The sequence below is a fragment of the Brachyistius frenatus genome, unplaced genomic scaffold, assembly GCF_029030835.1.
Source record: "Brachyistius frenatus isolate BFR_SWC_R1_liver_20210118 unplaced genomic scaffold, ASM2903083v1 Contig_302, whole genome shotgun sequence".
NCBI lineage: Eukaryota > Metazoa > Chordata > Actinopteri > Embiotocidae > Brachyistius > Brachyistius frenatus.
Window position 1 is genome coordinate 217547 of NW_027210901.1, and position 19623 is coordinate 237169.

General features: G+C 45.2%; 1 protein-coding gene across 3 annotated transcripts; it reads right to left on the minus strand.

Annotated features, from left to right (window-relative positions):
• Positions 1-841: 841 nt before the first annotated feature.
• On the minus strand, positions 842-18954 carry senp6a (SUMO specific peptidase 6a). Of its 3 annotated transcripts, XM_069722734.1 has the most exons (24): positions 18887-18954; positions 14508-14601; positions 13485-13542; positions 13169-13275; positions 12716-12853; positions 12036-12053; positions 11338-11408; positions 11117-11211; positions 10557-10944; positions 9353-9600; positions 9133-9273; positions 8705-8738; positions 8363-8551; positions 7544-7737; positions 6674-6837; positions 6301-6417; positions 6095-6217; positions 5918-6010; positions 5151-5458; positions 3811-3893; positions 3635-3726; positions 3454-3522; positions 2611-2761; positions 842-1876 (listed from the first exon to the last, which is right to left on the minus strand). In XM_069722734.1, the coding sequence occupies exons 1-24, from the start codon at positions 18915-18917 to the stop codon at positions 1628-1630; spliced, it is 3255 nt and encodes a 1084-aa protein (XP_069578835.1). In that variant the 5' UTR covers positions 18918-18954; the 3' UTR covers positions 842-1627. The 3 variants fall into 3 exon arrangements, with proteins under 3 accessions (XP_069578835.1, XP_069578836.1, XP_069578837.1); XM_069722735.1 differs by lacking the exon at positions 12036-12053; XM_069722736.1 differs by lacking the exon at positions 14508-14601 and having other exon boundaries at positions 18887-18945.
• Positions 18955-19623: the final 669 nt, after the last annotated feature.

Genomic DNA, 19623 nt, shown 5'->3' on the forward strand with positions numbered 1-19623 from the left:
GTCACGTTACCGAACACTCAAGAGTAGAGTTTCATAGTAAAAGCACCTGAGACACAAACAGCACACTTCAGTATGTTCGACAGCTGCTCTTCATCCCAGAGGGAGGAAGACGAGGGTGAGGAGATGAAGGACCTCCTGATGAGGCTCCTTAATATGCAGCTCTTTATATAGTTTCTTATTGTCAACAAAAAACATTAAAAGGATCAAAAAGTAGAATTCATGATGCTGCTAATACATCCCTACAGTAAAGCATGGAGGTGGTAGCATCATGATGCTAATACATCCCTACAGTGAAGCATGGAGGTGGTAGCATCATGATGCTAATACAGCCCTGCAGTGAAGCATGGAGGTGGTAGCATCATGATGCTAATACATCCCTACAGTGAAGCATGGAGGTGGTAGCATCATGATGCTAATACAGCCCTGCAGTGAAGCATGGAGGTGGTAGCATCATGATGCTAATACAGCCCTGCAGTGAAGCATGGAGGTGGTAGCATCATGATGCCAATACCCTCCCCACAGTGAAGCACGGAGGTGGTAGCATCATGATGCCAATACCCTCCCCACAGTGAAGCACGGAGGTGGTAGCATCATGATGCTAATACATCCCTACAGTGAAGCATGGAGGTGGTAGCATCATGATGCCAATACCCTCCCCACAGTGAAGCATGGAGGTGGTAGCATCATGATGCCAATACCCTCCCCACAGTGAAGCACGGAGGTGGTAGCATCATGATGCCAATACCCTCCCCACAGTGAAGCACGGCGGTGGTATAATATCGGGAAGTTTATCGCTCTTTCCGCAGCAGCAAAAACGTTTGTCCTTCCGGGTTACCGAGTGGAGATTGAAGGGAAATATTTTATTCATTTGAAAATCTACATGATAAAATGTGCAAAAAGTGAACGGGTCTTCATATTTTCTGACTTCACGGTACGTCGCGCTACATCGGTCGAACCGACTTTAGTTTTTCAACCTGGAAAAAAACAAAAACTCATCACACAAGTCGTAACGTTTGAAGATCGTTGCGATGAATGAAAAGTTAAGGCGGAGGAAGTGCTCTTGCATCTGCCGTTGCTTTTAATGCTGAAAATTCATCCAGTCACATGGAAGAGACACAACAAGCACTGAACTACGTCTGTGACTCACCAGCTGGAAATAAAGTCTCTGAAAACACGTTGGTTCCTTTTTCCAGATGGGTCGATCGTTAACTTACAAATAACAATAACTTTCTCTGCTTTTATTATTATTATTGTTATTATTATTATGATCATCTTTCTCTAAACAACTTGAAAGCATAAAAAATAATGATGCAAGAGCAAAACAGTATGTTGTGCCCAGACGGTCCTGGCGAGGAGAACATAAGTTAACGGGCCGAAGTCGTGAGTGAAACAGTAAATTACAAAGGCAGCGGAGGAGCTCCAGTATGTACAGTCTTCATCGGTACAAAGTTAAAGGTGTGGTTCGATGTCTGTGGGGTCCTGGAGGGAGTCGGGGGGGCACGGCGAAGTGAAACCAGCAACGTACAGTCAGGCTCCGTCCCCTCCTCCTCCTCCTCCTCCTCCTCCTCCGAGTGAGGGGGAGGAGGAGGAAGGGGAGGGAGAAGGGGAGGGGGAGGGCGGGGTCGTCTCAGGGGCTGAGGGGCGTCCGGCCCTTCGACCCAGATGTCTCTTCGATCTCGGGCTCCTCTGGGCGGCGGGGCGGAGCCTCGGGGCGGAGGGGCGGAGCCTCGACCCGGCCGGGCTCCTTCCGCTCCACCTCCTGCTGCGCCTGGATCTTCAGGATGAGCTCCTTGATCTCCTGCCGCTTCGTCTTCATCCTCTGCTGAGGAAACCAGTCCGACAGGTTCACCGGCAGGTGGAAGCTGGGAATCGGGTTCTGCATTCAACGAGAAATAAAAGACGATCATCGACGTTTTACTTTGTCATCGAACCGGGAATGTATGGAAGTCCAAAAGGGACAAAATTCTAAAATAAAAGACGATATTGAGTCGCATAAAAAGACCAAAACTAAATATTCCTCTGAGCCAGAAACCTCCATTGTTGTCAAAAATTATTCATGGTTAATAATACATTTTATGTATTTACCATAAACATGCTCTAAATGTGGATTAATCCGCCGCGGAAAATAGTCGCTCCCTAAATTTTAGGAAGTTTTGAGCCTTTAATTTTTTTTAAATATATAACTAATATATGTGACTTGTTTTATTTCTTTTTTAAGATTTCCATATGGTAGAGAACTCAGAAAAGAGAGATTCACAAACACTGCTGGTTTTGGTCTTGTTATGGGATTTGCTAAGAAAACCACAATAACTTCAAGACATAAAAACAAAACACTTTATTGTTAACAAATGAAATATAATAAAGATTTGTGAGATAACCTTCAGAAAACAGCAGCAATAATTACGTGTTTATTGTGTTAAAGAATTCATTCAATGTAAAAAATTTAAATATGAAAGTTTGGATGGTTTTTATCGTGTGTGCAGCTAAATAAATGTTATAAATATCAATCAATCAATGAAAATATATGATTGAAAAAAAAGGGTAGAAGAAGAGCTGGTAAAACCACAGAAGAAGTGAAGTGAACTTTTATTGGTTGAGGATGTTTCTCACCTCGAAGAAGCTCTCCACATACTGCAGGACGTAAACTCCGCAGTCGCTGAAGTTGTCCTGCTGAGGCACTCGTGGGCTGGAGCCCCTCGTCACGTCCTTCCCGAAACTCCGCTGGCTCCCTTTACGCACCTCCCACTCCACCTCCAGGTACCTAAAACAAACGCACACTCAGTCACACACCAGCTGCACGGATTAATAATATAAAAAATTAAAAACACCTAATCAAAATGAAACAGCGAGTTTTTGATCTAAAAAAAAAATCTGCATTCATGTTGATCTCACTGAGACGTTTCTACTTTAATAATTACACAGAACTGAAAACATTTAAAGGATTTTTTTTTTGATTCCAGATGGACTCTGGTTACAGTTTGTTTCAGAGTAAACTTAATAAAATCAGATCAATCGTCATATTTATTCGTTTGGTGTCATCCTCAGGGTCACAAACTACAAACTACAGAAATGTTTCACTTTCAAAAGTTCATATTTTATCTGCCTTGTCTGGTTTTAATTTCCTTTTTGATTTTTGCCACTTTGAATCCATAATTTTTCTGGAGAATTAGATTTATGTCTTTTGGTGCTTTTATAAAGAGTTCTGAAATATCTGCTTGTGAGTATTTTGTTTTTTTCGTGTCGTTTTTTCATCACTCCCTCGGCTCTGTAAAGACTTCAAGACTTCGCACAGACGTTTTAAAATCAGATTTACACCTTTTAAGGAATCGTGGAAAACCTTGAGAGTTAAAACATGACATAGAAACTGTTTTTATAAAGACACAAATCAACAACTGCTGTAAATAACCTGACAAATAAATGAAATGTAAAGTTTGACGTGCAGCAGACACTCACTCTCTGAGCGTCTTCACCACGGCCGAGCGGGCCGGACCGCGCAGGGAGTCCATGATGAGGATACACGGCCTGAAACGGAGAGAGAGGAGAACACATCGTCACCCACAACACTTCCTGCTTGTTCCCGGCGGAGCAGCGGCTCCCCCTGCAGGTGGACACGCAGCGCTGCAATCACACTCACTGTCTGCAGAGGCTCGGCTTGGAGGCCAGGGCAACGGAGTCGGAGGAGGGGGGGGGGTCTTCGGCCAGAGCCCCGTCGTCGCTGCACTCGTCCTGCACAGGCACACACACACACTCAGTGATTGGCTGATGACGGAGAGACAGGAAGTAAGAGGCAGACAGGAAGGGGCGGAGTACCTGACAGGAGCTCTGGTCGTCAGAGAAGGTGAAGGCGTCTTCTTTCACTGAACCGTAACACACACTGATTCTGTGCAACTCGCCTGGAAAATACACAAACAAACACATCAATAACAAACAAACACATCAATAACACAAACAAACACATCAATAACACACAAACACATCAATAACACAAACAAACACATCAATAACACAAACAAACACATCAATAACAAACAAACACATCAATAACACAAACAAACACATCAATAACACACAAACACATCAATAACACAAACAAACACATCAATAACAAACAAACACATCAATAACAAACAAACACATCAATAACACAAACAAACACATCAATAACACACAAACACATCAATAACACAAACAAACACATCAATAACAAACAAACACATCAATAACAAACAAACACATCAATAACACAAACAAACACATCAATAACAAACAAACACATCAATAACAAACAAACACATCAATAACACAAACAAACACATCAATAACAAACAAACACATCAATAACAAACAAACACATCAATAACACAAACACATCAATAACACAAACAAACACACCAATAACACAAACAAACACACCAATAACACAAACAAACATAAATAACACAAACAAACACATAAATAACACACAAACAAACATCAATAACACAAACAAACATCAATAACACTCAGGTTTCCTTCCTCAGATGGTTATTTGATCTTTTATATCTGAACATGAAACTCTTATGTGGAGTCAATAAATTTAAAATAATGAAATTAAAATCTGATAAAAAACGGTTTAAAAGTTAAAATATGTGAGAAAACTGATGAATCTGATTACTGCAGCACAGAAACACTTCACGCTCCTAATTTTATTTCTAGTTTAGTGATTAGTTTGTTCAGGATTTTCACATTTTAATCTATTACAGGCGCAAACAATGACCGTTTTAAAAGCTAAAGCCAATTAGGAGGTCACATTAAAGTGGCTCAGACCGACTCTCATTTCAAAGCATTTTTCTTTCGATAGTTATTAAAGTCTCAGTGGACAAATTAAAGGCTCTTTGATACGAACGCTGCTGCTCATATTTGGAAGTTAACGAGATTTGAAGGTTTCTAGAAAGCCGTGATGTGACCGAAGATCGTTCCTCCAAACAGAAAACATGCTGCTGATAAAGTGAATCTCTGGAATTCAAACTGGTGCAAATAAAAAAACTAAAAGTTTGATTGTCCATCTTTCGGTCCGGTCTGAGGTCCAGAGGTTTTGGAGCATGAACTGTGTAACTCAGATATAAAAACACTCTTTAATACGTCTTCCCCGCGGCGCCGGGTCGACTCACTCGTGTAGTGCTGCTCCGGGTCGGCCCGGCCGTTGGCGGGCGGGTCCGGACCCCCCTCTGTGAAGTGGTCGCCGTTGGTCAGAGCCTCCGCGGACCCGTCGGGCCCTCCGGGGGACGGCTGCTCCGAGGAGCTGTCCAGCTCGTCTCCGTCGGGGGACAGCGGACGGCAGTGGTCCGCGATGGGCTCCTCGGGCTGGAGGTCCGGCGCCGAGGCGGAGGCGGGAAACGGGCCGGGGTACAGCGGGTTCTGCTCGAACACCGGACCCTCGAGGCCCGGGAAGCAGATGACCGCCAAGTACCAGTGAGCTCTGACCAGAAAGAGTTTAAAAAGGACACAAATCAAGTTCCTGGAATCATTTAGGAGACTTTTAAGAGATCATTACAGCTTTCCCAAAATAAGTCGAGTATAATTTGCTTCCTCAGTCTCAAGCCACGCTAGTAGCTTTGTGAGAGCTATATGCTAACATTAGCATGCTAACAAGGTCACAATGGCAATGCTAAAATTCACCATAAAGTGTATTAAGAATTGAGAATTAGCACTGAACACAAAGTATTGGACGAATTCTAATTTCTACCAGATGGTGGCGCCGCAGGAAAAGGTGAAGGATCACCAAAATGACTGAAACTTATCGTGAGGGGATCACGAACATCTGCACCAAAGATCAAACCAATCCATCCAAAAGGTGTCGAGATATTTGGATTCAAAATGTCACCCTCGTCAGATTCACCCTCTGGAGACCACGAACGAGATATTTGATCCAACTCACGACTCGTTGATGGGAACGAAGATGAAGTCCTTCTGGAACAGATCCACGTGTCGAGTCCACGTCTTCACCCGGTTGTGCTTTCGTTTCTGGATCCTGAGAAACCAAAACGAAGTTGAAGTTGAAGTTGAGCAGTGAAACTCTGTAAAAACGCGATTGGCCGTAACCGTGGAAACTCACGGCAGGTTGGCGGCGTCGGGGACGTTCCTGCGCTCTCTCTGGTTCAGACGCTTGTAGAAGAAGGAGCTGAACACGTGGATTCTTTGTGCGTCTTCTTTTTTCAATTTCTCTAAAACTAAATATCTGAAACACAATAAAAAACAATGTCAGAAACCGATCGACACGATTTCACTCTGAAAAATAAACTGAATGACAGAAGGACTTACTTTAAATAAAAGTCTATGATGACGTCGTTGAGGAATTCTCCATCGTTAAGGCAGTGGAGGTCTTCGTTGGTGACTGATATGCCACCTTTGGCTGGAGGAGGCGGATACACCATCAACCTGGAGGACAAACATCCAGCGGTCACCACGGCAACGGTTACTTTCTACCACCTGATGCTTCAGTACTCTTGTAAAACTTTATTGTACGCTTTGTTGTTTCCACCGGTCGTGAAGGTTTGTTGAACACCGAAGGTACGAAAACGCTTCACACAATGTCCACGAACGCTAACGTTAGCTTCTCTATGCTAACGTAGCAGCTGATGTTCTTTATTAAAGTCGCGACAGCTCCTGATACGAGACGGTTGAAGTCACTCACTTGACGATCGGTCCGGAGAAGGTGGGCTGGAGGTCGGTCATGTCCTCGTCGTCGTCTTCAAAGTAGTTGCCGGCGTGCTGGCGGGTGGCCATCCGCGTGCGTACGGCCACGGTGACGGGCGTTCCCGCGGCGACCTGCGTGGTTACCGGGGAGACCAGTTTCCCCTGCAGAGAGACGGGAAGTAAAGAAAACGTTACGCTGGGAATTTTCTCACCGAATTCTTTCAACGTGGAAGAATGGTAGCAAGTTTGGCGACAAATAAAAATGAAGACCATCACTTGAAGAGACGCGTTTCCACGGTTTCTCTTTTGTTTCGTTACATTCATGGTTCAATTTTTTGCAATTAAAATATACTTCAAACTTAAATTCTTCCAGTCGGCGTCCGTTCTTTGCTGGAGTTAATGGAAAAATGATCATGTTTTCAGAAAACTCAAACGTACACCCACGTTTCCATGGCAACAACCGGCAACAGCCACTCACTAATTTTACGAACCAAATACTTTTTTATCACCCCGTGTAAACAAAGTTCCTCCTTAACTTCATTTTCGGGGGTTTTCCCAAAACGTCCACCATATTCTGGCTTCACTTCATCAGAGTGGAACAAAGCGGTTCATCTTCAGATAGTCGCGGTATGAAACATTTAAGGTGTCTTAAACAAGACTACTAATAAATGAAGACCATTAGATTGAGTTTTATATGTTTTTTTGGACTCAAAACCTTTGAAAAATAAAAGAAGAACTCTTTTTTTTTTTCTTTTTTAATCACAATTGTCCTTTTGAGCTGCAAACACAAAAACTCGGATCTCCTGGATTCATCAAACAGCTGCAGAGACGTGAACTACGAGTCAGCTGACGGAACATAAACACCCACCTTCTCCTCCTTTTGCCTCGTGGCCTTGTTGTAGTTCACCAGCCGGATGTTGGCCTCCTCGAAGGTCAGCTTGGCCGGGAAGTTGCTGAGGTTGTTGGTCCTCCCGATGACGCCCAGGATGTCCTCCAGGATCATCTGCTCCTTCATCGCCAGCCCGTTCTCGAAGATCAGCACGATGTACTTCTCGTCCACCTCTGACAGCAGCGAAGACGAGAGACGCTTCGACTCAGACGTTTCATTGTGTGACAGATTCAATTTAAAGTCGACCTTTAACTGTGCGACTCCTGTTTGATTTGACTTTTTGAGATTTACGCTTTGAAGCCTTTTTATTCATTCTCAGTTATTTTATCGAGTTTATTATTATTTTTAAAATATTTTTTAATGATTGAGTACACGAGTCACAAATAGTTTCACTGTTTACAACTGTGTTGCCATCATGTGTGAAGGAGTGTAAACGTGTACAAATTCAACTGACTGCAGGTCGAAGATAAAAACTGTGTTTAACATCCGTCACGGACAAAAAAAACTGCTTTTATTTCAGATGAAATTTGTTTGAAGAATAACAAAATATTTTTCTTAAAATTAGTGCTGATCAGCTCATTTTTATTCTCCTCGGCTGACTTCAAGTTTCACTCCATCGTGTTAATTCTGTTTATGACAAACTGTTTTTATTCATGATGATGTCATCATTCATAATCAGATAAAAACTCAGCAGTAAAAGACGGCAGGGTCATTTTTCAGCTTCACTCCTGTACGGTGAGAGAAAAGTGCTGACTCGGTAGTTTTTTTGTTTGTTTTTGTTTTCCGCGGTGTACTCACGGTCGCCGCTGCAGTCGTACCACAGGCTGCCGTTCTCCCTCGACATGTCGAGCTGCGTGCGGAGGCGGAGACACTCCGACGGGCTCGTCTGGAAGAACAGGACGGGAAGTTTCCGGACGCTGCACCACTCGCAGCTGATGAGCTCCGACGCCTGCAGGCAGACCTTCTCCAGGGTGCCGCGCTCCGGACCTGACGGCAGCACACACACACACACACACACACACACACACACACACACACACACACACACACACACACACACACACACACACACATCAGAAATAACTCCAGAGAAGCTGATTTCAGAGCTCGGTGACGAGCAGGTCGGCTGCAGCGTCTCACCTTCAGTTTCCAGCTGGATGTGATCGACGGAAAACTGAAAACACAGAAGAACAAAGAATTTACCATTGAGAACAAACAGCACACATTTAACTGTTCATAAAGCTGTTATTTATGGTTTTAATACAGATTAATTCAATTTTTTTTTTTAAATAAAGACACCTGTCGTGTTTGACTAATTAATTTATTAAAGCTGCTTTTAATAAAAACTCAACAGCAGTTTTTAAAAAAAATGGAATAAACCTTCACTTCCTGTGAAGGCTTTAATTTTGAAAGACCTGCAGGAAGTGCTGAGGTGGAGTCAGCGAGGTAAAAAGTTCACAGCGCGTTATAACACCCTCCAAGTACAGACTTCCCTGATTTTAAATGATCCACTCTACATAATAATATCAGACATAATGATATATAATATGTGTATTATTTTGACTCACGACGACGGGCTTGGTCACCATCCTGCGCAGCGTCCCGACTCTCACGCTCCGACACTCCAGGATGATGCTGTCGCACTTCGTCGACATGAACTTTGGCTTCTTCGGCCGCGGAGAAAACTGCTCGGGGGGCTGATTTCCAAACTGGGAACAGACGAGAAGGTTTTTTATTTACTTCGCTGAACAATCAAATACACTGACATCACTTCCTGTTTCTTCCCACCTGGTCCTTCATGCGGGCTCTCCGCGGTATCGTGATCTTCATGTTGACGTCCTCGAAGAACTCGGCGCTCAGCTCGTCCTGCTGCGGCTCTCCGGCGCTCTTCACCGCCGCCTCCACTCGGCCTCCGGAGGGCGCCGGGGAGGAGTGGGCGGAGTCGGCGGGTCGAGGGGACACGCTGTCCAGTCGGTTGACGCTGCCCGTGCTGGCGTTGTCGGCCTCGTCGTCGTCGTCGTCGCTGGACAGGACGACTGAGAGGGAGTCGTCACACACGGACGTTTAAATACGTTGTCGTTTGATGGATTTTCTTCTCAGAAATTTATTTAAATTAAATGATGAGCTCAGTTTTCATCAGACGTGTTTCCAGATGCAAAACCGGAACGATTTCTTAAGGGATGTTTCTACCGAGGTCACGTTCAGACTGACAGCCGAAGCTCATTATTTGTTATATTCAGAATGAATCCGGAGGATTTTTGACATAAAAAAAAAAAAAAACACATGAAATATGCAGCGGGTGGATAAATACAGAATATTCCTGGTGTTTATTGGTCCTTGAATGTGTCACCGAGACAGGAAGCGAGAGGACAGTTTAATCGGGTTGACGTGAAGCACGTGACGGTGATGAACGCAGTGCTGCCCTCTACAGGTCAGTCACACCATCGTCTCACTTTAATAAAACCCTCCGTCTGAAAACACGGTCCAGAACTCAGACGGTTCTGCACTTTGTCTCCGCCGGCTGAAATACCCGCCGCCAGGAGACAAACAAACCGCCCACTCCACATCTAGACACTTCACAGAGCCGAGCGGGAGTCTGAACTCACCGAGCCGCCGTGACATTAAAGATATCCGAGCGGCTGCTGATGTTAGAGGAGACATTTTAAAAGCAGACCGAGGAGGACGGCAGCCACCAGATACCACGAACACTCAGCGGCACGTCGCAGGAGGACGAACCAGCAGCTCATCTCACTCTTTACCCGACAAAGGTGCGACTTCAGGGAAGCATTTAGGCCGTCGTCATCTTTGGGGGTTTTGTGGAGCAGGAAGTGACCATATTTGGATGAGCTGGGGGAGGAGCCAGCGGTGGATCCGACCGATCTGATTGGAAACCTGACGATACTACGTCCCGCCCACCGATAGCTGTAACCTGACTGCACCACGGGCCTGTCAATCAAACAGACACAGAGAACGAAGCACTTCTTTTACTCACTGGGGTCGTTGAGTTCGTGCCGCTGGGCCGCCGCCGCCGTCCGCTTCCCTTTGGGCGGGTTCCTCACTCCGCAGCAGCTGGACGTCCCGGCCGGGTTGTTGAGCGGCAGCAGCGTCCCCCTGGTGTTGGAGATCCGTATGGGCAGCGTCTCCCCGCGCGGCGGCGGCGCCGCCCTCACGGTGGTGGCCGGTTTGTAGAAGTTCTGCTGCGGGCTGTTGGGCCCGGCGGAGGGCTGAGACCGGATGGGGGGGCGGGGGGTCGGCGACGACAGCGTGGCCTGCTGGCAGGGCAGCAGCGCCGGGCTGCTCTCGCAGCTCGGACACTTGGCGGCGTCCTCGCTCGGCTTGTTGCACTTCACACACACCGTCTTGTAGAAGGTCGGCCGGAACTAACGGAGCAACAAAAACTCGTTAAAGACGCGTTCGGTTTTTTTGGGGCCTTTTAATGACGCCGAAAAACAGAAACGTGTGACGTCATCGCCTCATAAAGGTGTTAAAGCTTCCACACAAACAGATACGTGCAGGCATCAGGTGCATTCTGGGTAATGAAGTCCAGCCTACCTCCGGTGCTTTGACCTGCGACTGAAGACTGCAGAAGTCCTCCAGCGGTTTCCTCTTCTGCTGGACGCGACGTTTGATGTTTAGCGTCTCCGCCTCTGAAGGATCAAACCATCGACACAAAACGACTCGTTTAAGGATTTTATTACGATTCATTCAGAGTTCCACTTTTCAGAGAAATCTTCCGTTTCATGACAGGAAGTGACGCGACCGTTTTTATTTACCCGTGATCTCCGGACAGGTGAGGACGATGCTGTCCACTTCGACAGCCTGCTGCGTGGTGGAGAAGTCGTTTCTGAAGAGACGACAAAGCGTTCGGTCAGAGAGAAACTTCATCCGACAGCAGTACGGAGGAACGTTTCATGACTTTATTTCACTTTCAAAGTTTTACATTTTGCATTTAATGTGAAACTTAAAGACGGGAGAAGTTTTCAATGATTTCCTGATGAGACTTCAAGCTATTGAACACATTTGTGCCCGATTCAAACCAAATCTACACATTTTAAGGGCTTTTAGGACACGAATCTACACTGTTGATGTGTTGTTGTTGTTGTGTTGTTGTTATCAGTTTATTGTTGTTGTTATCAGTTTATTGTTGTTGTTGTCGGTTTGCCGCTGTTGTTGTTTGTGTTGCTGTTTCCATTTCAGCTTGAAAACCCAAACATGAATCCAGATGGGGTTTCAGGAGTAGACGTGAAGGAGGAGCTCCTCCGTCGAACCGTGTCAGCGTGCAGGTGCGTCCACACCTGAAGCTCCTCCCACTTTATTCTCTCACTTCCTCAAACAGTCGCGGCGACGCCTGGACTTCATTTTACACAGTGAAACAACACACGATGGACGAGACGAGTCCTCGCTGAGAAAACATGACGGTGTGTCTGCAGACATGAGGAGGGGCGTGAAACTCTGGGGATCAAAGTCTTACCTTTCCTTCAGATCGAGGCTGCGTGAAGACGACAATCAGAAGAGAAACATCTTAACAGCCGGAGATTCAACCAAACCGATTCCATTTTAACAGAAGACTCTAATCTGTCGTCTGCAAACGGAACGAAGTTCATCTTCACATTTAAATTGCTTTCACGTCTGCAGAAGAATATCTGACATGCAGCAAATACGAGCTTCCAGGAAACACTCGTTGAAGAGTTTCCCAAAATGAAAATGAGCTGAAATATGATCTTCGGTCGTCTGAACCGAGTTCACTCATCGATGTCACGCAGGTCGTTCACACGTTTCCAGAACACGACGTCCATGTTTTTAAATCCAGTTTGACTTCTACTTTCTCAGATTAAAATGATTTCCATCGTCCGTTACAAAGAATAAATAAATGTGCTTAGAAATCACCAGATTTTTTATTTTATTTTTTAAATCGCTGTTTTTAAGTGCAGAACTTCACGTGTTTCAGATTTCCTTCGGTTGTAAAACATTCCTCCGATGGCTGTCGGCACGTCGGCGAGTGTGTCGCTAACGGCTGATTCTGCACACGCATGTAAACACGCATGTAAACACTCACTGAATCACGGCAACGCGTCTTCCTGTTTCGAACCCAGATAACGATGCATGATGGGAAGTGTAGTTGTGGAGCCGCTGGGTTTCCTTCTCACTGACCTTTGACCTGGTTTCCTGATGGCTGAGGGCATCTCTGCGTGCTGGAAGTGTCGTCCCTGCAGAACGACACCCTGCGACGGGGCGGGCCGGATGATGAAGTAGTTGTTTCTGCTGGCCACCGGGGGCGACGTCGCCTCACTGTGGGAGGGGGAGGAGCCACAGGATCACGGTTACATCATGAGCTCAGCAGATTTTCCTCTATAAACACGTTTCTATCTGTTATGAACCTTTAAATTTAGTGTCTGGATCTACTTTCTACTTTATTATCCGACTGATTCAGCACTAATTGTTGTTGATTTATTTGATTTTATTGAACGATTTGTTGCTCGTACAACAACTGCCGTCACAGATGTGTTAGCAGCACACAGGTTAAAAAAAAGAGAGGCAAATAATTGTAATAAGTGTTTTCACTTCAGGTGTAAACAGCTGTAAACAGGTGTAAACAGGAAGTACCTGAGCTTCTTGGGTCCGATCCGGCTCAGAGGCCTGATGTGGTTGTTCGGCCGGTTTTCATACGTCCTCAAAGAGTCGGAGGACGAGAAGTGACGAAGAGCCGGAGACTGGAGACATCACACACACACACACACACACACACACACACACACACACACACACACACACACACACACACACATTAAGAAAACAAAGAGAGGGGTCATCAGTCACAGATAAATATTCAGGAACAATCAGAGGTCGTCAACAATAACAACAACAACAGATGAAGATGAGCCATTCAGAGAGACAGGAAGTGAGGCGGGAGGGGGGGTACCTTTTTCTCCTCGGGAGAGGTCGGCTGCTGCCGGTCCATCTCCTCCATGCTCACCAAACTGAGAGGAAGAGGATTAGAGGAAGAGGAGAGGAGGGTTAAAATCATGTGTTCACTCAGTTTCAGAACATTTTAATGTTTCATGGAGTTTAATGAGTGTTTGTGTGTCCGTGTGATAAAATAACACGTCTGTACGTTAACAAAATCACATGTAGGGTTTGACCGATATATTTTTTTTTTATAATGTCAGTCCTGAATATTCCAACAGTAAAATGAATCATAAACTATATTAATAATCCTCTGACACATTTTTCAAACATAAACACCCAAAACGAGCTCATTTCAGTTTTTGTCCTTTTTCACGTGATAGTTATTCATTTAGGCTTCAAGAAAATCAATAAAAAATGGAAACAGATCTCGTGAATAAACGAAATATCTGAGAAGTTTCACTGGAAGGACGAAATATAGACGAAAACATAATTCATATTTATCTGTTTGACTGGTGCTTTTTTAATTGTTTAGTGACTCTTCTTCTGTAGTTGTTTAACAGCGCTGACGAGAGAATCAGCGCCACCTGCTGTTCATCTCCATAAATAACTACATGTGCAGATTATTTTTGCAGATTTTCTTGAAATTTTTATAAAATCTGCTCAACGTTTGGACAGAAACCTAAATCAGTAACTTATTTCTGCTAAAAGTTAAATTATTTAAGTAATTTAGAGAAAACATTTTGATCACAGCTTCTGAAATGTGATACATTTTCTTATAAACTTTGGTTTTTGGACATCAGCTGAGACTCAGATACAGAAAATACTCATCAGCTGAAGATTAAACTTAAATGAAGCTGCAGGTGCGTCTCCTGAACATATCGGTCCGACCCGAGCATGCAGGAGGATTAGCAGTGGAGGACATGAGCCTGTGCTGCTGCTCAGGTGGAGGTGGAGGAGGTGGAGGTGGAGGTGGAGGATGTGGAGGTAGATGTGGATGCAGTGCAGCTCTGAGAAGGAGGGCTGGAGAAGTGCTTACTCATGTCTCCTCTCCACTTCACTGTCACCAGGAAGAGAGAAGCTCCAGCTGGGCTTGTAGCCTCCATCTCGGCGGCTCTCTGATCTTTCCAGCGCTTGAATCGGACAATAAAACCAGACTCACGTCAGTGCAGGACGACAACAGGACCGACACACCAACACACAGGCATCAGCTGATCACAGGCAGCCGCTGGTTATTAACAGCTGCAAACATGTCCACATGTACACTCATGTCACCTTCCATCAAAAGCAGCATATTAATTTGATTTCTTTTCAGATTTAAATCATTTTGTTTGGAAGTTCTGGTCAATAAGAATGTGGTAAATAAATATAACTATTTGTGACATGAGAGTAGGTCAACAAGTGCTGTTATGTTTCTTAAATTTCAGAGCATCATTCAGTGTCCTGGAGGTCGGACACTATTTACTATTTTTGGAGCCGACCTCTAGTGACACTCGGTGGTATTGCAGATTAAAACACTTCTGCATCAGAACCATTTTACAGACCTGAAGCTACGAACACTTTTATATCCAGTCTGTAGTTTTATATCCAGTCTGTGGTTTAATATCCAGTCTGTAGTTTTATATCCAGTCTGTAGTTTTATATCCAGTCTGTAGTTTAATATCCAGTCTGTGGTTTAATATCCAGTCTGTAGTTTTATATCCAGACTGCAGTTTTATATCCAGACTATAGTTTAATAGCCAGTCCGTAGTTTAATATCCAGTCCGTAGCTTAATATCCAGTCCGTAGTTTTATATCCAGTCTGTATTTTAATATCCAGTCCGTAGTTTAATATCCAGTCTGTATTTTAATATCCAGTCTGCAGTTTAATATCCAGTCTGTAGTTTAATATCCAGTCTGTGGTTTAATATCCAGTCTGTAGTTTAATATCCAGTCTGCGGTTTTATATCCAGTCTGTAGTTTAATATCCAGTCTGTGGTTTAATATTCAGTCTGTGGTTTAATATTCAGTCTGTGGTTTAATATCCAGTCTGTAGTTTAATATCCAGTCTGTAGTTTAATATCCAGTCTGTAGTTTAATATCCAGTCTGCGGTTTTATATCCAGTCTGTAGTTTAATATCCAGTCTGTGGTTTAATATTCAGTCTGTGGTTTAATATTCAGTCTGTGGTTTAATATCCAGTCTGTAGTTTAATATCCAGTCTGTAGTTTAATATTCAGTCTGTAGTTTAATATCAGTCTGTGGTTCTGAGTTTTGTTCCTGAAGCTGTTATTAGGGAAATGTTGTTGTTGCAGAAAAGTGCTTTAAGAAAGACACAAATAAGCGGAGAGGTCGTCCAGTAAAACAAAGTTTGCCCTGGAGTTCACGGAGCTGTTGGATAAAGAGGCGAAGAACTAAATTTGAGGTGAATTTGGAGGAAGACGCCAGCGGTTGGATTCCCAACATGTCCTCTACACTTGATGATGTTGACAGTCTGTTCTGCAGGTAAAAGCTTCATTACATGACAGAAGTATTTCATGTAGACTTGATGCCATCCTTTCCTTTATTTATTCCTCTCGTGCCTCCGAGTGGAAACGCGGCTCCACGTGTGGATTGATTAAAGCCTGCTGGTGCGTTCATGTGCAGCTCTATTGGTATAATGAGGCCCCTAAAGTGCCGGATGATAAAACATCTATTATCTCAACGCCGCTTTTCTCCCCTGAAATATAATCGTCTCCGTCGCTCTGCAGCGAGAACCTCGAACCGCCAAATCAGCAGCACGTAATGAAGTTAATCTGCCTCCGCCGGCCGACGGAGGGTCCGTGTGGACAGGAAGTCCGCGTCCTGACGGGGTAAACAAACCCTCGGTACTGACCGGAGGAGGCTGCAGGATCAGCCAAACACTGGCGCTGTTTTTATGGAGAACAAGGACCTGCTTCAGGGTTTAAAGATGAACTTTAGATCTTCATGCAGCCCAAGATCTGTCTGCTGCAACAAGAACTGGCATTTCCATATCTCCTGACCTCCCCTGAACGCAGCATTCATGCAGTTTAGAGTTTTTTGGGGTCATTTTAGTGTTCCAGAGCCAGGTATTAAACTGGTCCCGCTGATAAATTACTAAAGAATAAACTGAGTTGTGGAGACATGGATGTGTTTATTGGCTGTTTTCTTCGGTCTGCTCCACCGAGACGTGTTCGCTGCCCACAGTCTGAACCGTTTGTTCATGCTTCAGTTTTGTGCAGCTCCTGTACGTCTCTACATCTCCGAAGGTATATAAAAAGATATATATATGACTTTCACACCAACCGAGAACAAACACGATCCGCGGTGTCGTCGTCGCACAAACCGACAAAGAAAACATCTGCTGGATGTTGTTGAGAGTTCAACCGCAACATCCCGACTTCCTGTTTCTCCCTAAAAAAAAAAAAAAGAAGAAATCAACAGAATTTTCTGAAGAGGATGAAAAACAAACCCAGAAAACAGCAAAGGGTTCCAACGTTTTACTGAAAAACGCAACCGGAAACGCCGATAAATGTGGAAATGTGTTTCAGTCGGAGGAGGAAACGTAATCAAACATCGTCACGGTAACGCAGGCGATCCGGCAGGTAAACAGCACTTAAACCTGCGCGGAGCTCGTTCACGTCTCCTGAGCTCTCCGACAGATCTGTGAATGACAACATTCAGACGTCTCGTTTTATCTGCTCCTCGAAGGCTTGAACAGAAATCTGTGATCGACAGCTACGAAACAGAACCGACAGACCGATTCATCCGGACCGACGCGTCCGGCAGCTTCAACTCTCACCTGAAGCTCAAAATCCAAAAGACACGAGTCGCCATCACAAACCACCGGAGGAGACGCAGCTCACCACCTCCATAACAAGCACCGGGTGGATCTGCCGACATGTCCAACCCTCTCCTGAGGCTTCTGGGTAAAGATGCAGACAACGAGCCGTCTACCTCGTCAGCTACGGGCTTGTCCAACAGGACAACAGGCTGAGCGGGCCCGATGACGCTTTCATGTTCCCCAAAATCAGATACGAGGACCAAAGGCCAGAAACAACATTGGATGGATGTGATCTTTGGGCCCACAGGCGGCACAACTCCAATTAACAGCCATGATGCTGTGGTGGAAATCACTGCATGGGCTCAGGAACACTGTTATAAGTGGGCAGGTTGAAGATTTTCTGTTCCCCAAAACTTGTACCCGAAGGTCTGATGTTCCTCTGCTCCAGTTTCAGGTCTGAAGTCCACCTCGAGACGACACTCGGGACATTTCCTCTTGAAGGTTGTTGCTTCCTGCAGACTCTGAACTTACTGATCATAAATCACATCTAGTTGCACATTACAAAAAAAGGTTTTGCATCTTAAACAGCTGACTGCTGCAGTTTCAAGTAAACATTGTGCATTTGATGAGGACTACTTTCAGCGGCGGATTAATCCACACGTGGCGCGCCAGTGAACATTTACTAACTAATGTTTTGACATGATTTTCATGTTTATTGTGAGAAAACAACAGATTAACCTTTAAATATAAAAGGTTTTAAAATGATGATATTTCTCTCAGGAAGCTGTTTAAAAAGTGTTTGTTTTGCTGCTCAGGTTTCATATTATAACTCGATTTTAAAACATGATACATCCTTTAGGTCTGAGACACGGAGGGCTTCACCGCCCAACAACAACAACAACAACAACAACAACACAGACTCCGTTTTGTCCTCTTTCAGCATGTTTTCACTGCTCTGCTTCAGACACTGAACCCAGAAAGGTCCTCTCCTGGGGGGGGGGGGGGGGGGACCCCGCTGAGATGGTTTTAATCATCATTTGATCTATTTATTGACATTTCTAATCAAAGATCTTCCGTTTTAAAGGTGAACTTATGAGAACCAGAAGAACCAGAGAGTGTTTACGTGCTTCCTATTTCTTCCAGCGGGTATTTGAAGCTCTCCGGCGGCTGCCTGCGTGTCTGCTCTCCCTCTCCGTGTTTTTGTTTGTTATTGACGTGTTTGTGCATCTTTCTGTGTTTCATGAACGTTTCGTTGCAGCGACAGGAAGGCCTCACGTAGCAGCCGTGCTAACGGCAGCGCTAACAGAGCTAGCTCCGGCTTCCCGGGACCAGGTTCCGTTTTTACACCGGCCGGACCGGAGCTCCCCGCCGGTGTCTGAGCTCCCCCTCCAGGCCCGGGCATGCGGCGCTGCCACCGGCCTGCCGGCGCTCATCCCCCCTCCTCCCCGCCGGTGTGTGAGGATGAGCGGTGGAAACAGCCAGCTTTGTGGGGCTAGCTAACGTTAGCCACACGCTCCGGAGCCGCTCGTACTGTGGACCGGTAATGTTCCGACACCAGCGGACCCGAAACGAGCCTCCGGCCGGGATCCGGCGGCTGAGAGCGGGTAAAAGGGCCGCGGGCCGCCCGGAGCAGCGCAGCGGAGTGTCACGGCTTACCTTCGAGGAAAGGGCTTCTCCTGTGGGCCATGTTTAGTCCATGATCCTCCTCACATCAGATCGGTGCTGCTCTGATCCGCAGACAGGACCGACAGGCAGAAGTTCACCGACGACCGGACGTCCGGTGGCTTCGGCTTCAAAATAAAAGACTCCACACTGGCTTAAAACGCGATTACAGCGGTCTTCACAGAACTAGTCAAGTTTCAAGTCTCTGGAGGACTAGTCCAGGTCAAGTTTCAAGTCTCTGGAGGACTAGTCCAGGTCAAGTTTCAAGTCATTACAGAACTAGTCCAGGTCAAGTTTCAAGTCTTTGGAGGACTAGTCCAGGTCAAGTTTCAAGTCTTAAAGGACTAGAACTAGTCCAGGACTAGTCAAGTTTCAAGTCTTTAAAGGACTAGTCCAAGTCAAGTTTCAAGTCTTTGCAGAACTAGTCCAAGTCAAGTTTCAAGTCTTTAAAGGACTAGTCCAAGTCAAGTTTCAAGTCTTTACAGAACTAGTCCAGGTCAAGTTTCAAGTCTCTGAAGGACTAGTCCAAGTCAAGTTTCAAGTCTTTAAAGGACTAGTCCAAGTCAAGTTTCAAGTCTTTGCAGAACTAGTCCAAGTCAAGTTTCAAGTCTTTACAGGACTAGTCCAAGTCAAGTTTCAAGTCTCTGGAGGACTAGTCCAGGTCAAGTTTCAAGTCTTTACAGAACTAGCCCAGGTCAAGTTTCAAGTCATTGGAGGACTAGTCCAAGTCA

Coding starts and splice junctions, on each gene's coding strand:
- senp6a (XM_069722734.1), bottom strand. CDS start 18,917: ATGGCCCACAGGAGAAGCCCTTTCCTCGAAG. Junction 12,854..13,168: donor ATCGGACCCAAGAAGCTCAG/GTACTTCCTGTT, acceptor CCCCTCCCACAG/TGAGGCGACGTCGCCCCCGG. Junction 3,727..3,810: donor ACGACCAGAGCTCCTGTCAG/GTACTCCGCCCC, acceptor GTGCCTGTGCAG/GACGAGTGCAGCGACGACGG.